Source organism: Cyprinus carpio, chromosome B15 (assembly GCF_018340385.1).
Source record: "Cyprinus carpio isolate SPL01 chromosome B15, ASM1834038v1, whole genome shotgun sequence".
NCBI lineage: Eukaryota > Metazoa > Chordata > Actinopteri > Cypriniformes > Cyprinidae > Cyprinus > Cyprinus carpio.
Genome location: NC_056611.1, coordinates 26515819 through 26532756, shown reverse-complemented (window position 1 = coordinate 26532756; position 16938 = coordinate 26515819). Strand labels below are relative to the sequence as shown.

At 34.9% G+C, this 16938-nt stretch overlaps 1 protein-coding gene across 1 annotated transcript in view; it reads right to left on the bottom strand.

Moving 5' to 3' along the window:
- The window catches only part of lrfn1 (leucine rich repeat and fibronectin type III domain containing 1), a 137805-nt gene that overhangs the window by 12799 nt on the left and 108068 nt on the right, over positions 1 to 16938 (bottom strand). The window contains exons 3-4 of the mRNA XM_042740020.1: positions 2009 to 2910; positions 1 to 276 (exon numbers count right to left, since the gene is read on the bottom strand). The exon at positions 1 to 276 is cut by the window's left edge and continues 215 nt beyond it. Coding sequence (XP_042595954.1) covers positions 1 to 276; positions 2009 to 2890 — 1158 coding nt within the window. The 5' untranslated portion in view covers positions 2891 to 2910. The remainder of the gene's footprint in view (positions 277 to 2008; positions 2911 to 16938) is intronic.

The following is a 16938-nucleotide window of genomic DNA, read 5'->3' as shown; positions in this document are numbered from 1 at the left end:
CGAGTTGTTGACGAAGAGCGGCAGCGGGATCATGTTGACCTCCACGGCTGCGGTGGCGATGCCGGCCGCGTTGGAGGCCACACAGTTGAAGGCGCCGCTGTCCTTCATCGTGGTGATCAGGATGTCCAGCGTGCCGTTGTCATACAGGATCGTGCGAGAGTTATTGTGCACCAGTTTGCCGTCGGGAAAGCGCCAGTGAATGGTGGGATCGGGGTCACCCATCGCCTTACACTTGAGAGTCACGCCCTGACCCTCCATCACGTAGGGTTTGGTGACCTGTGTGAGGAAGTTAAATACAATGTTAATAAATATTATTTAAAAAAAAAATTGCATGGTCAAATGTTCAATAGAAATAATTCAATTTCAAAATAAAATAAAATAAAAAAAATAAAAAAATAAAATAAAATAAAATAAAATAAAATAAAATAAAATAAAATAAAATAAAATAAAATACCTGCATGAAGTGAGATGTTAAAAACAATATGCTTTTAATACATAGTATTATATGTTATATGCATAGTAAAATAATCCAAGGGAGATGATGTATCTGAATGCTAATGGAGCTTTAATGTGACAAAGTAATATTTAGAAATGTTCAGAAATTATATTTTATGAATAATACTTATTGTATACAAAGAAACAAAACAAAACACAAAAAACAAAAAGCAAAAAACATAAAAAAAACACCAACAAAAACAATGTGCACTATACTGTTCAGAAGTCTGGGGTCAGTAGGATTTTTTTTTTAATGATACATATTTGCGAGCTATATAATTTCAAGATTCTAAAATATAATATGGTCTATATTCTGAAAGTCTTAAAAAATAAGAGCAATAAAAATGTTTTATTATAACAATTTTTGAGACATTTCTTCACCTTTCTATCAAGAATACAAAATTATAATGTATTTCATTTCAGTTTGTTCTCTGTCAGTCTATCTATCTAGCTATAATTATTTTATAATTAATTATTTTCTATAGTTTGCTTTTGAAAGAAATATCTTCTGCTCACCAAGGCTGCATTTATTTAATCAAAAATACAGTAAAAACTGTATAAAATTGACAAATATTATTAAATTATTTATTATCTTATTTTCTGTCCAGGATTTATTTGTTGAACTATACACATTAAAAGAAAATCATTACTTGAATAAATGCTAACTGAAATAATAATAATAATAAAAAAAACTTAATAAAAGATAAAACTAATTCAAATGATTAAAAAACTAATAGTATTTCAGTTTTGATACTAAATTTATTTTAAAAATGTATACAAATACAGTATATTAACTTTTAATATACTCACACAATCCTGATCAAGAAACATTTCTGATTATTCTCTCTCTCTCTCTCTCTCTTTTAATTAAATGTTTTAATTTGTATTGTTTTAAATTGTAATTTTAATTAAAAAAAGAAAATGTATTTAATCAAAAATACAGCAAAAATAGTAAAATTGACAAATATTATTCAATTATTTATTATTTAACATTATTACTACATCTTATTTTCTATCCAGGATTATTTTTGTTGATTAAAATAAAACTACATACATTAAAAGAAAATCATTACCTGAAATAGAATATACGCTAAATGAAATAAAATAAAATAAAAAAATTAAATGTAAAATTTAAAATGAAAAATACAAAAATAAAACTAATTCAAATAATTAATATATATATATATATATATATATATACATAAAAAATACTTATAATATATATAATATAATATATATATAGTATTTCAGTTTTGATACTAAATTTATTTTTTAAAAAACAAATAAATACAGTATGTTTACTTTTAATATACTCACACAATCTTGCTCAAGAAACATTTCTGATTATTCTCTCTCTCTCTCTCTCTCTCTTTTTCTCTCTCGTTTTAATTTGTATTATTTTTAACTGTAATTTTAATTAAAACATGTAAATATATATAACTTTGGTAATTGATATTTTTATGGAAACTTGGAATTTTTACGGAATATTTTTCACGCAGTGGTGTTTGCTGACCTGGTGTTTGGTGATGAGCGGCGGCTCGCAGATGAACTCCTCCTCTTGAATGGACCAGAAGTACTTGTCCATCAGGAGTTCAGGAGAAGCGCAGGTCTCCAGGTCGTCTTCCCTCGTCAGGCGCCGCAGCCAGAGCAGCTCACAGTTACAATGCAGCGGGTTTCCCCCGAAGCTCACCGTCAGTTTGGACGAGCCGGACGCTCTGGGCTCGGACAGCACCTGCGCCTGCTGGAACAGTGCGTCCGGCGGAAGCGTCTGCAGACGGTTGGACGTCATGTCCAGCCGCACCAGCTTGGTGAGGAGCGTGAAGGTCCCGGCGCTGATGTGGTCGATCAGATTGTGGTCCAGCGTTAAGGTGTTGATGTGGGTCATCCTGGCGATGGCTTCCCACGGTAACGTCCTCAGGTTGTTGTAGGACAAATCCAGGTCCTCGATGGTGGAGACGAACTCGTCGAAGGAGGACAGTTCGATGAGGTGAATCTGGTTATTGCCCAGGATCAGGTGCCTCAGGTTGATCAGACCCTTCAGCTGGTCACTGTTGATGACCGTCAGCCGGTTCCCGTCCATGTGCAGCGCTCTCAGAGCCTTCAGGCCGAGGAAAGCATGCGGCGCGATCTGACTGATGGTGTTGCGGGACAGAGTGAGGTGCACCAGGCTCGTCATGTTCAAAAAGTCTTTTCGGCGGACGGCGGTGATGAAGTTGTCGGTCAGACGCAGCTCGACGGTCTTGCGGTCGATGGTGGGCGGCACGAAGAGCAGGCCGGTTTTGGCGCAGAGGAGCGTGAGCGTGGGCGAGATGGTCTGACAGATGCAGCGGCCCGGGCAATGCTGAGCCTTCACCAGCGCACCGAACACCAGCACGTAAAACACCAGCCTCTCCATGATTCATCAGCTTCCTAAACCTGCGGAGACACACGGAACCAGACGAGTGATGTTAAAAACAATATGCTTCTAACATACAGAACAATTTGCACTGTCAAAAATCCAAGGCAGATGATGCACCTGAAGGTTAATGGAGCTTTAATTTGATTAAGTAACATTTAGAAATGTTCAGAAATTATATTTTATGAATAATACTTATTAAATTTAAGTATACAAAGAAAAAAAGCACACTGTACAAAAGATTGGGGTCAGCAAGATATATATATATATTTTTTCCAAACACACAGAACTAATTTTTTAAAATATACATACAATTTCAGTTAGTTACCATGCTTACACATTCTTACATATTTAAAAAATAAATAAATAAAGTTCTATATATATATGAAATGAAATTGTTTGTTGCCATATTGAAGCACTAAAGTTACTAACCAGAAATAAATAAATAAAAATACTGACAAAAACTGAACTAAATATTTATTTAAAAGTAATAAAAATGACAAAAGCACATAAAAAATAAATTAAATGAAAACTCAAAATTTTAAATGAAAACGAAAATAAAAATAAACCTAGTTTTATTTGTAAACTAAAACTGATATAAAAGTTAATTAAACCTAAATAGTAATAAATAAATAAATAAGTAAAAATAATAATAATAAAAATGGCAAAACTACTAAAAATAAACTAAAATCGAAAACTCAAAAATGTGAAATTAAAAACTAAAATAAAATTAAAATGTTTTATTTTTACCCTAAAACCGAAATAAAAATAAACCTGAACTGTAAATAAACAAAAAGAAAAATAAAATAAACCAAATAACAAAACAAAATCAAAAAATAAAAAATAAAAAACATAAAACATTTCTAAACTTTCTGAAATAAAAATAAATGAAACCTAAAAATGAATAAAAAAAAACTAATAATAAAAATATTATATAGAAGTACATTATTAAGTAACAAAATTAATCAAATTTAAATGAAAACTGACATAAATTAACATTTAGATGGCAATAAATAAATAAATAAATAAATATAACATCTACATAAAAATAAATCATAAAGTCATATCTGAACTTTTTTAATATAACTCAAAAATGGAGAATCAATCTGACATAAATAAACATTTACAGATGTCAATAAATAACTAATAAATTGAGGCTCGTACATCCTCAATGCAATGTATTTCCTACAGTGAAATGGAATATTTAAAAAAAATAAATGATGAGGCACAATATCATTTTATCCATGGAGCACCGATTGGCAGAAAAAGCAGAAGTGTTGTCGACATCAGCTGGAAATGAAAGTCTTTTGAAAAGCAACCCACGTTATCAATTAAATAACCACCGGATGATAAAATGTGAAGACTTCACTTGAGAAAAACATGTGCTTTTGAATCATTCACAATAAGAACATGTAATAAAGTAAGCTTTTCAATATAAAGCAGGAGTGTGCGGTGAGGTTACTGACCTTCTCAGTCCTCCTATAGCTTAATAACGCTTTCACGAACCTTTTCCTGCGAGTCCAAGGAAAAGCAGCTCATCCAATATAAACAAGCCTCAGAAAATCAGCCCAAATCCTTGATCTCTGGCATGCATTTCTTATGAAACTCTCGAAAACACAATGCGGATCATAATCGAGGGCCGTGGAAATCTCAGAGTAATAGCTTTGTGCGCTGCGGACCGATTCTGAGCCCAAGTAACGCTGCGGAAAATTAGACGCTTGTAGGAGTGACTTAATTGTGCTATAAATTCAGTAAAACAAAAGAAGGAAACGGACGCGAAACATACTGATTGACCGACGACGCGCGCGCTCTTTCATCACCATTTAGCCGTATTGATTTCTGCGCTCAGAGATTCAGGTTTGAATTAAAAGGGTGAAGAATAAAAAAACATAAAATGCTTCCACCGAATCATCTGCTGCATCAGGTGTCTTTCTCTCTGTAATCTCTCCATCTTCGCAGTGTTTTTGCGTGACTAATGTTTTATTCATCTGCTGTCCTCGGCTCTGGAACTCTCCATCATTTCAGGAGTGAACTCTCGATCCGAGCTCGAGTTCATGACACGTTTGAGATTTTATGGTGCAGGTGGTAATATAATGAGATCATGTATGAAGCGATGACTGAATGAACAACTCTTTCAAGTGTTATGAAGCCCCTTTGGCTAATTGGTTTTGTGCTTTAAGCCTCGTATATGAAAGCAACACGACACTGACTGCAATATGTCAAGTGCAGTTTTAATAGAATCAAATTCATTAGATTAAGCTTTATTAAATTCATTATGAGGATATTGCTGGCTACTGTATATAAAATACAGTACAATACACTATGGTCATTAGAAAGAAATGTTTAATTTTTACTAAATTAATCACTAAATAAGTGATGTTTTAGTATTGAGATTTGTTTTAATTGTTGAAAATTCTTTTAACAATGGAATATTCTTAATTTATATTAATAAATTTTTTAAATTTTATTAATTTTGCTGTACAATTTTTAATCATTTTTATGTTTATTTTATGTTTCATCGTTAGTTTATTTTAATACATCAAGTTAAACGAAATTAAAATTAAAGAAAATGTTGAAAATGAAAGATCGAAATGCAGCTAGATAAAATAAGTTTAATACGTTTTTATATTTTATTTTAAATGTAATTTAAATATATAGTTTTTTATTACATTTATTTTACTTTAAATTATTATTTTTGTATTTTCTGTTTTCATATTAATTTAAATATTTCAGTAATGTTTTTGTGTTTTGTCAATTTTATTTATTTATTATATTTTAGTTTTTATTTTAGTACATTTAATTAATCTAAATGAAAATGAAAGAAAATGTTCAAAAAGAAAGAAATGGCAACTACCTGAAATAATTTAGATGTTTTTTTTTATTATTATTTTGCATTTAGAGTTTATTTAGTTTTAGTTAACTATAACAAACCTGTGCCAAATGTGTTCCTTTTAAAAGATAATTAATAGAATGCATTTAAAAAAAATAAAAATGAAAACAAATTCTGTGTTGTCTGTTTTGATTTACTGCAAAATAAGATACACAGCAAAATTAAACAAACAAATACTCAGCAACAACAAATGCTCAGCAGCAACAAATTATATTTAAAAAAAAATCTATTGGCAAGTATAGAAATGTCACTATGAAAGTTAATTATTGAATATCTTCAGATGTTTTGACCTGTAGAACCCCTGACAACATCTGACCTTCAGTATAACATCCCTCACAAAACTCCAGCAACCACAAAAAATTAAACCATGTAAAAGATTTCTGAACTCATATTGATCTGTTGACGTGCCCATTTGATCTAGTAGAAAAAATAAAGCTTTGTTCTATTCTCACAAAGTCATCATTTCCAAACTTCTGCTCAAAAAAGTGCAAAATTCTGTTTGACTTACAACTCCAGTGCAGAAACCTGTAAGTCTGATACCCATAATGCACCATGTTAATAATTAATATTACTTTTAAGACTTTTATGCAAATAAAATGCATCACTGAGTCAAAGAAATTAGTACTTTTATTCATCAAGGATGCATTTAATTGCTCAAAAGTGACAGTTACGACATTTATAATGTAACAAACATTTCAAATAAATGCTGTTCTTTTGAACTTTCTATTCATCTGCATATCCTAAAAAAATAAAATGTATCAGGGTTAACTTATTTTAAACTGTAATAATATTTGACAATTTCTACTGTTTCTTAATTCACAACCAACAAATAAACAAAAAATAAAAAATCAAACCAAACCCACTTAACTAAATTTAATACAAACAATTTTTAAAAAACTAAAAAAACTACTTCTATCACTATTTTAGTTTTCAATTTATATGGCTATGTAAGAAAAAAATAAAAATAAAGTTTATCAACATACAGTAGAATATGCAGATGCATATTTTTAAGTAAAAATATCCCCTATAATCTCTAGATTATATAATCTCTTTAATATAAATTCATACAGTAAAACGGCATGCATAATAATAACATAAAAGCCTGAGAAAATCCTGTTTGAAACAGAGTATGTCACATCACATATCAGCAACCCAATTTCTAATTCAGTCTCTTCTTATGTTCTGCTAATGAGCATGTTCTTTTGGCCAAATTAGCAAATGTAATTGCAAAAGCTGATGTGTGTGTAACGGCGGTCTCAGTACGTGTGCAAAAGTTTCTTTAGAGCTTGTGAATGCCGCCGTTGATCGATTAGTGCAACGCCGTATGCATCCGAGTTCAATACCGGCCCGATGCTCCAGCGACTGAGGAATAATTGTGTGTGTATTCAAGTACTAACTGGGACACTAGCGGCTTTTCTCAGTGGAGACCGTGCAGCGGAGCGCTTCCTGTCTCGCCTCGGAGGATTCGCTCGATTGATCTGCCGTGTCTCCGGTAACAGAGGAAAAAAAAAACAGCCTGGAGAACTTTGTTTCCAAGGCAACTCTGCGCAAGAATGTAGGTCTTTGAATTGCATTAAGCTGCAGGAGAAATCCAGGTCTTGATGGAGATAGGAGAGGTACTGAATATTTACGAGTGCTTTAACCTTGCTTTTAAGGAGCGTGAAGAGTGGCGAACGCACGCGACGTCGTACGCTGATCCCACAGCCATTTGTCTTGAGTAAAACATCAGCCATTAACTTCAAAGTGCAGCGGTGAGATTCTGTGCATCGGGTTATTACGAGTCCGAGCCCCTTCTGTTCATGCACACAACTTCACATCGCCTCCGTCATCGTTAATACATTTCCTTTGCTTTGGCCGAGACATTTTCATATCCCCATCATGTTTCTTAACCCACAGCTTTTTGAAACTTTAAACAAAATGTATGTTATTTCTCATAAAGTAAAATATAACCAAAAAATCTATTATAACTAATATAGTCTAATATAGCAAGGATATGTGTAAAAAAAAAAAGGTTTAATTTTATTCAGAGACTCAAATGGAATGGAATATGCAATTTGGTGCAGATTACATTTATTCATTTAGCAGATGCTTTTATACAAAGTGACTTGAGATTTCTGTGAACAAAAGCATGAAATTCTGATGGTTTAATGTAAATCAATGAGATCTTTTTAACAGTATAGCAGATACTTACATGAAATAATAGAAATATCAGTATAGGTCAGAAATATGAAGATAAGAGAAGTGGAAAAAAATTTATTTTCACTTGAAAAATGTGAAAACTCTGGGATATAAGTGTGAAGCACTTGCATTAAAAATTAATGTTGAAACGCATTTAGAATAAACACAACACATCAAAAATATACATGTTAACATGACTTTAGTGTGAAAAACTGTATAATAATCATTTCTGTTTAAAGCTACATCCAAATAACCCACAAGTCTTAACAGAACCATTAACATTCACATTTGCATTTTTAAATATTTTATATTAAAAGGAGAGACATAAAAAATACAAAACAACAAAACAAAACTGTGTAGTAATCAACATTATGACACAAATGCTGAGTTTACGAGCATTAAGTTCCCTTTCTAATAAGCCACATTTTTATTTTAAAACATCTGGGCAACAATGGGACTTTTTTTTTTAACGGACATGAGTTTTGAAATATTAAAACATTCATTGTTTTAATAGTACAGCCACGAGACAAAACATGGGATATTAGAGTGGTAAAACCACTTACTAACTTTTCTATGTAAAGTAACATTACATTTTACAACTTTGTCACCATGACAAAAGTTAAACCCTAAATTACTGTAAAATGATCATTTATAAAGCTTTACAGCTCAAATAACACACAAGAACAATTAATATATCAATAATAACCCCCACTTTTCCTCCATTCACTTCCATTGCAAGCGTCTCACTGTAAGCTCCATTTGTGATGTTGCTCTTCAAAAACCGGTTTTGTGTTAATCAAGCATGTTGTCAACTGAGCTTGCATTTTCATTCAGAGTCGCGTTAGCTCTTTCTTGTCACAGTGTAAATCAAGTGTGAGTTTGAAATACAACACAAACTCATGCATTTTTAAAAGTTAGAGAGTTCAAAAGGTTCTGCTGAACAGGTACGACTCGCTTCATGAAACTTTCATCTGCACTTGTACAACCTAACAGCGGGTTAGTTGTCACATGCATGGTTTAAGAGTTAACACATATTCTTGCATGACCAAACTTAGAGTATTTCACTTTCAGGGTATATAAAGAAAAAGTACATACTGTATTAATAAAACATATTGAAGCCAGTTTCTCACAAATGCAAGTTCAAGTAAGAATTGTGAGATATTAACAGAAAAACATTTCTTTTTTCTCTAGAATTCAACTTTATTACTCGCAATTGTAAGTTTATATCTCACCATTCTTACTTTTATCCCGCAATTCACTCTTTTTTTCTTGCAATTGCAAGTTTATATGTTGTGACTTTATTTCTCAGAATTGCGAATACAAACATCCGGAAGCCTGTTTCCACCACTGAATAAAAAATTAAAAAAGTTAATTGCAAGTTTTTATCTCACAACTGCGAGTTATAAAGTCAGAATTTTGAGTTCATAGAAATGGATTTATATAATTGTGTTGAGCTTTACTGAGTTTATATATTGATTTATATCTCAATTCTGACTTTCTAACTCACAATTGTGAGTTTATAACATATAATTCTGAGAAAAAAGTCAGAATTGCGACATGTAAACTCACAATTGCGAGAAACAATCCAGAATTGTGAGATAAAAAGTTGCAAGTACCTTTTTAGAAAAAAATAAATAAATATTCAGTGGCAAAAATGGCATCCATACACAAGACCAATTAATGTGTAAAAAGAAAAATACTCTGAAGCCCAAGTGAATTTACACAAATTGAGACCGTCAGAAAGTCTCCTCTACATGTCCTTTCTCTCACATTGAGGCAAGTGTAATTTCCAGAAGCGTGATGAGTGCTAAACGTGTGACGGTCTGTTCATTACACACCTAAAGCTCCTCAGAGACAGCCAAACACCAATTAAACAAACACCAATGAACTATCCTGCCCTCAGTGTCATCAAGTGTCAGACTTTTGCGCAATTATTGACGTCTCCGGCTCGGTGCGGTCTTTGAAAGCATGTAGTCGGATTATTTAAAGCTCAAAGGCCTTCAGGAGATCTGACTCACAGCAATGAGAGACTTTCCCCCAAAAACAATGATTCTTCTGCATATTTATTCACGGGAAATGTTGTCGCTGGATTCGAACTCATAAACAGAGCCGGTTTCTCTGGAGAACGAGCGTGTTTGTGTCCGAGTGCGGTCTAATAACTCATCAGTCACGCACTATTACGAAGGCAAATTTAACGAGATGAATCACTCTCCAAACTGTAATGAGCATTTTAATAAGCTGCACTTCTCATCCAAACAACACTGCTGTGAAATTCAGCACAAAGATGCTTTGGCGAATCAAAACGTCACGGATGACCTCACGGAGAACTTGGGATGTTTCTTTCTTGGGCGAGACGTGATTATTCACGAGCCCCCCGCAGACGTGACGAGGAGAGAACGAACTCTTGCCTCCTTCACAGCTCCGTTAATGAGCAGAACAATCGTTTCTCCATGCTGTTTTCTTCCTCGCCGCCCGGTTTAACCACACTGAGGAGAAGCGCCTTTAGACTGCATCTGAATTGACTTTAAAAGTGCATTTCACACTGCATTATGGGTATGAAAACATGGCAGGTCTGTTACGTGATTTTAAACCCTCGCTCTTGTGAACGGCAGAAGTGCCAGCTGCTTTACTTCATCAAAAAAAAAATAATAATAATATAATGTTGTACAGTATATAATCAGGTGAATGATATTTGAACAAACCCTTCAGAATATAGATAGGAATAAAACTAAGTTTTGGTGTAAGTGCTGCTGAAGAGGAGAAACAAACTCATTTTGACAAAGCGGCCTTTAAAGATATATATTGTAAATGAAATCTACAGACATACATAGACAAAGTGCAATGATAAAACCATGCCAGTGATACAGTGTATGAACAAACCCTTCTATAAAAACCTTCAGAATAAAGAAAGACATAATAAGTAATAAGTTTGGTGTATGTAAGTGCTGCTGAAGTGCAGAAACAAACTCAGTTTGAGAAAGCGGCTTTTAAATATATGTAGTATAACTGAGAAGTATAACATGTGTAACGAGATAAACTTGATTCTTTCCACTTATTTGAAACATGTTATCAAAGCAAAATTACTCAAAATTTAAAAACTGTAGAGCAGTGCATGGAAAAGCTGCTTTTTGTCATCCAAAAAGCATTTTCACCATGTGTTTATAAATAAAATGTTTATAAAATGAGGAAAATTATATATAAACAAACCCCTCTATAAAAACCTTCAGAATATAGAAAGGAACAAAATTGAGAAGCGTAGTGTTGATCCATGGCTTAGTCATATTTTTCAGAAAACAAAACGTGTATTTTCATAGAATGAAACTCAACTCAACATGTGTTTTTCTAAATGCTCTTCTTTTGTGTTTTGCAGAAGAAAGTAAGTCATACAGACCTGGAATGACAAGAGGGTGAAGAAATGATGACGATGATCATTTTTGGGTGAACTATCACTTTAAAGTTACCATATTTAGTGTTGTTCGCCGAGTCAAGTATCACTATCACTGCTTAAAATATTAAATATCAATGCAAAAGGCATTGTTTATGCTAGACACATTCACTTGAGTGTGAAACTCTACAGACAAAACCTCACACCGCTCTAAAAGTGTTCATATGTCACACTCTCCACTGCAATGTGATGCAAACAAGCATCAGTTCAGAGAGAATAACAGCTGAACCATTAAAAAAGAGATAGATAGATAGATAGATAGAAAGATAGATAGATCCAGCACACTTCAGATCCGTCTGTCTACTGATGACGCATCTAATGTTTGTTTGCTTGAGCTGCACTGAGCCGCATTACAAAGGTTAAAACTCCTGTTCTGAGACTTCTGTCCTTTGCCTAAAGCAAGAGTTCACAAGCGCACATGATGTAAACAAACATGAAGCAGGCCTGTCGTCCCCAGGCGCTTTCTGGAAGCTCTCGCTCGGTTCAGAAGTGCTTTTTAGGATCCTTCTGCACTAGTTTGTCCTGTCGCTGTTGATTAGAGATCAGAGAGATGTTTCTGTTGACGTGTATTGATTTTGCCGGTTCGGGCAGTTTGTCAGTACACAGATCGAAATAATGTAATCCTACTGACTGAGTGAACTTGATTGAATCTGCTTTGTGTTTAGGTGAAAGTTCAGTTGATTTAAAGTCACATTAATATGTCAAACTACAACACATGCACCAGCAGTCACTGCAGAACCGAACGAACGACTACTACAGACTTCAGAAACAGTAGAGAGACTTGATATGTGACTATTTTAAAGACACTTCACTTTAAAGCAAGACACCACATGTGAATAGGAAAAAAATGAACATTAGATGTCAACATATTTTCAACATTACAACAGAACAAAAACAAACACAAAAATAAAGAAAACATGAAACACAAAAAAAAAAAAAAAAAAAAAAAAAAAAAAAAAAAAAATTGAAATGTGAACATTTAGGCCCTGTTTAGGTTTGTTGTCATATTAGACTAATTTAAAACACAAAATAAATATTAATATCATATAAAGCCAGATTCAAAAATCTTGTTTCATTTTGGCGAAATTCAGTTTGATGTTTTTACAGATGAGATTTTTGGAGTTCTTGTATTGAAAATACTGTTCACAAAGAGAAAAAATGCATTTGCACTATGTTTTTAAGAATAAAATGTTGTGAATGATACCAGGTGAATGATATATCAAAACATATCTCAGTTAAAACCTTCAGATTATAGATAGGAATTAAAGCTGCAAGCAGCGATGAACGGGCCCTCGCACCCGGGCTCACCGCCAGCGGGTGGCTTTTGTAAAACAGCGAACTGCAAGATATATGCGTTTTATGTGGTAAATATAAGAGAAATATGTCAAAGTAATTTATATGTGCCAATCTTCCAGCTGCCAGCTGGTGGCGCTATGACTATAACTGGATTTCGGCATGTACATTTCTTCAGTCCAGCACTTTTATCAAGCACATGAAATTTAGTGCAGATTGAACATAGAATGTTTGAGGTTAGTATAAGGCATGAGGTGTCCTATTGACAACAGGTGGCGCTATGATTATAACTGAATATCGGCCTTTAGATATCTTCAGGCCATGACTCTTTCCAAATATTTGAAGTTTGGTGCAGATTGGACATTGCATGTTTAAGTTAGTGCAAAACAAGCCATTTCCTGTTGCCAGCAGGTGGCGCTATGATTATAGTGGAATAATGACCTTCAGACGTGATCAGGCCAAGACTCTTTTCGAACATGTGAAGTTTGGGGAAGATCGGACATCTTATGCCTGAGTTACAACAACTTCTATTCCCATGGCGAGACATCAAACTTTGTCACGGCGCCATGGCCACACCCTTTAATGAAACCTCAAGATGTTCACAATTTAACATCGCAAAGGCCTTTAGATTAGACTGACCAAAAAAAATAATAATATGTCATAAAATATCTAGGAGTAGTTTGTTACGGCGTAAAACATGTCACTTCCTGTTGTCAGCAGGTGGCGCTATAGCGATATCTGAATATTGGCATGTAGATATATTCAGGTCAGGAGTCTTCTCAAACATGTGAAGTTTGGGGCAGATTGGACATTGTATGTCTGAGTTATAGCAACTTCCTTTCTCATGGCGAAACATCGAAATTTGTAAGGCCGCCACAGACACGTCCTTAAACGAAACCTCAAGATCTTCGCAATTTAACATCGCAAAGGCCTTTAGATTACACAGACAAAGTTTGGTGTTGATCTGAAAAAATCTCTAGGAAGAGTTCGTTAAAGTACAACCCCTGAAAATGGCAAAAACGACACAAATTTTCCAGAGAAAATTAAAAATAACTGACTTCCTGTTGGGATTCGAATTTCGTACCAAGAGACTTTTTTGTAGGTATTGGCATGTTACATGTGTGTACCGATTTTTGTACATGTACGTGAAACGTAGCTCGAGGCGCACCCCGTTGAAAGTGTATAGGTGGCGCTGTCGAGCCATTTTGGCACAACCAATGGAATATTGGCCTTCAGATGTGTTCAGGCCAGGACACTTATCAAACATGTGAAGTTTGGGCAAGATCGGACATTTTATGCCTGAGTTACAATAACTTTTATTCCCATGGCGAGACATCAAACTTTGTGACCGCGCCATGGACACGCCCTTTAACGAAAACTCAAGATCTTCACAATTTAACATCGCACAGGCCTTTAGATTAAAGTGACTGAAAAAAAAAATTGATGTCATAAAATTTCTCGGAGTAGTTCGTCACGGCGTAAAATATGTCACTTCCTGTTGCCAGTAGGTGGCGCTATGACTATAACTGAATATGGGCATGTCAATCTGTTCAGGTCAGGAGTCTTATTAAACATGTGAAATTTGGGGCAGATTGGACATTGTATGTCTGAGTTATAGCAACTTCATTTTTCATGGCGAATCATCGAAATTCGTCAGGCCGCCACGGACATGCCCTTCAACGAAAACTCAAGATCTTCGCAATTTAACATCGCAAAGGCCTTTAGATTAGGCATACCAAATTTGGTGTTGATCTGAATAAATCTCTAGGAGGAGTTCGTTAAAATACAAGGCATGCAAATGACAAAAATGATGCGAAAATTTGCTCATAAAATTAAAAATAAACCGACTTCCTGTTGGGGTTTTGCGGATATTGCTCCAAGAGTCTTTTTTGTAGGTACTGATGCTTTACATATGTGTGCCAATTTTCGTGCATGTACGTGAAACACAGCTCGAGGGCTGTTGATTTTTTTTACGATAGGTGGCGCTGTCGAGCCATTTTGCCACACCCTCTTCTGAAACCTATATCAGACGTAAATTTTCACCAGGTCTGACGCGTGTGCAAAGTTTCAGGACTTTTCGAGCATGTTTAGGCCCTCAAAAATGCGATTCATTTTGGAGAAGAAGAAGAAGAAGAAGAAGAATAATAATAATTAAAGCTGCAAGCAGCGATGAACGGGCCCTCGCACCCGGGCTCACCACCACCGGGTGGCTTTTGTAAAACAGCAAACGGCGAGAAATATGCTTTTAATGTGGTAAATATATAAGAGGAATATGTCAAAGTCATTTATATGTGCCAATCTTCCTGCTGCCAGCTGGTGGCGCTATGACTATAACTGGATATTGTCATGTAGATTTCTTCAGTCCAGCACTTTTATCAAGCATATGAAATTTAGTGCAGATAGAACATGGAATGATTGAGTTAGTATAAAGCATGTTGTGTCCTATTGCCAACATGTGGCGCTATGATTATAACTGAACATTGGCCTTTAGATATCTTCAGGCCCTGACTCTTATCAAATATTTGAAGTTTGGTGCAGATTGGACATTGCATGTTTAAGTTAGTGTAAAACAAGCCATTTCCTGTTGCCAGCAGGTAGCGCTATGATTATAGTGGAATATTGACCTTCAGATGTGTTCAGGCCAAGACTCTTTTCGATCAAGTGAAGTTTGGGGAAGATCGGACATCTTATGCCTGAGTTATCACAACTTCTATTCCCATGGCGAGACATCGAACTTTGTCACAGCGCCATGGCCACACCCTTTAATGAAACCTCAAGATGTTCACAATTTAACATCGCATAGCCCTTTAGATTAGACTGACCAAAAAAAAATTATGAAATGTTATAAAATTTCTAGGAGTAGTTTGTTACGGCATAAAACATGTCACTTCCTGTTGCCAGCAGGTGGCGCTATAGCGATATCTGAATATTGGCATGTAGATATATTTAGGTCAGGAGTCTTCTCAAACATGTGAAGTTTGGGGCAGATTGGACATTGTATGTCTGAGTTATAGCAACTTCCTTTCTCATGGTGAAACATCGAAATTTGTAAGACCGCCACAGACACGCCCTTAAACGAAACCTCAAGATCTTCGCAATTTAAACATCGCAAAGGCCTTTAGATTACACTGACAAAGTTTGGTGTTGATCTAAATAAATCTCTAGGAGGAGTTCGTTAAAGTACAACCCCTGAAAATGTCAAAAGCGACACAAATTTTGCAGAGAAAATTCAAAATAACTGACTTCCTGTTGGGATTCGAATTTCGTACCAAGAGACTTTTTTGTAGGTATTGGTGTGTTACATGTGTGTACCGATTTTTGTACATGTGCGTGAAACGTAGCTCGAGGCGCACTCCGTTGAAAATGTATAGGTGGCGCTATTGAGGCATTTTGCCACACCCAATGGAATATTGGCCTTCAGATGTGTTCAGGCCAGGACACTTATCGAACATGTGAAGTTTGGGCAAGATCGGACATTTTATACCTGAGTTACAATAACTTTTATTCCCATGGCGAGACATCGAACTTTGTGACCGCGGCATGGACACGCCCTTTAACGAAAACTCAAGATCTTCACAATTTAACATCGCCCAGGCCTTTAGAATAGAGTGACTGAAAAAAAAAAAATTATGTCATAAAATTTCTTGGGGTAGTTTGTTACAGCGTAAAATATGTCACTTCCTGTTGCCAGTAGGTGGCGCTATGACTATAACTGAATATGGGCATGTCAATCTGTTCAGGTCAGGAGTCTTATCAAACATGTGAAGTTTGTGGCAGATTGGACATTGTATGTCTGAGTTATAGCAACTTCATTTTTCATGGCGAATCATCGAAATTCGTCAGGCCGCCACGGACACGCCCTTCAACGAAAACTCAAGATCTTCGCAATTTAACATCGCAAAGGCCTTTAGATTAGGCATACCAAATTTGGTGTTGATCTGAATAAATCTCTAGGAGGAGTTCGTTAAAATACAAGGCATGCAAATGACAAAAATGATGCAAAATTTGCCCATAAAATTAAAAATAACCGACTTCCTGTTGGATTTCGGATATTGCTCCAAGAGTCTTTTTTGTAGGTACTGATGCTTTACATATGTGTGCCAATTTTCGTGCATGTACGTGAAACACAGCTCGAGGGCTGTTGATTTTTTTACGATAGGTGGCGCTGTCGAGCCATTTTGCCACACCCTCTTCTGAAACCTATATCAAACGTAAATTTTCACCAGGTCTGACGCGTGTGCA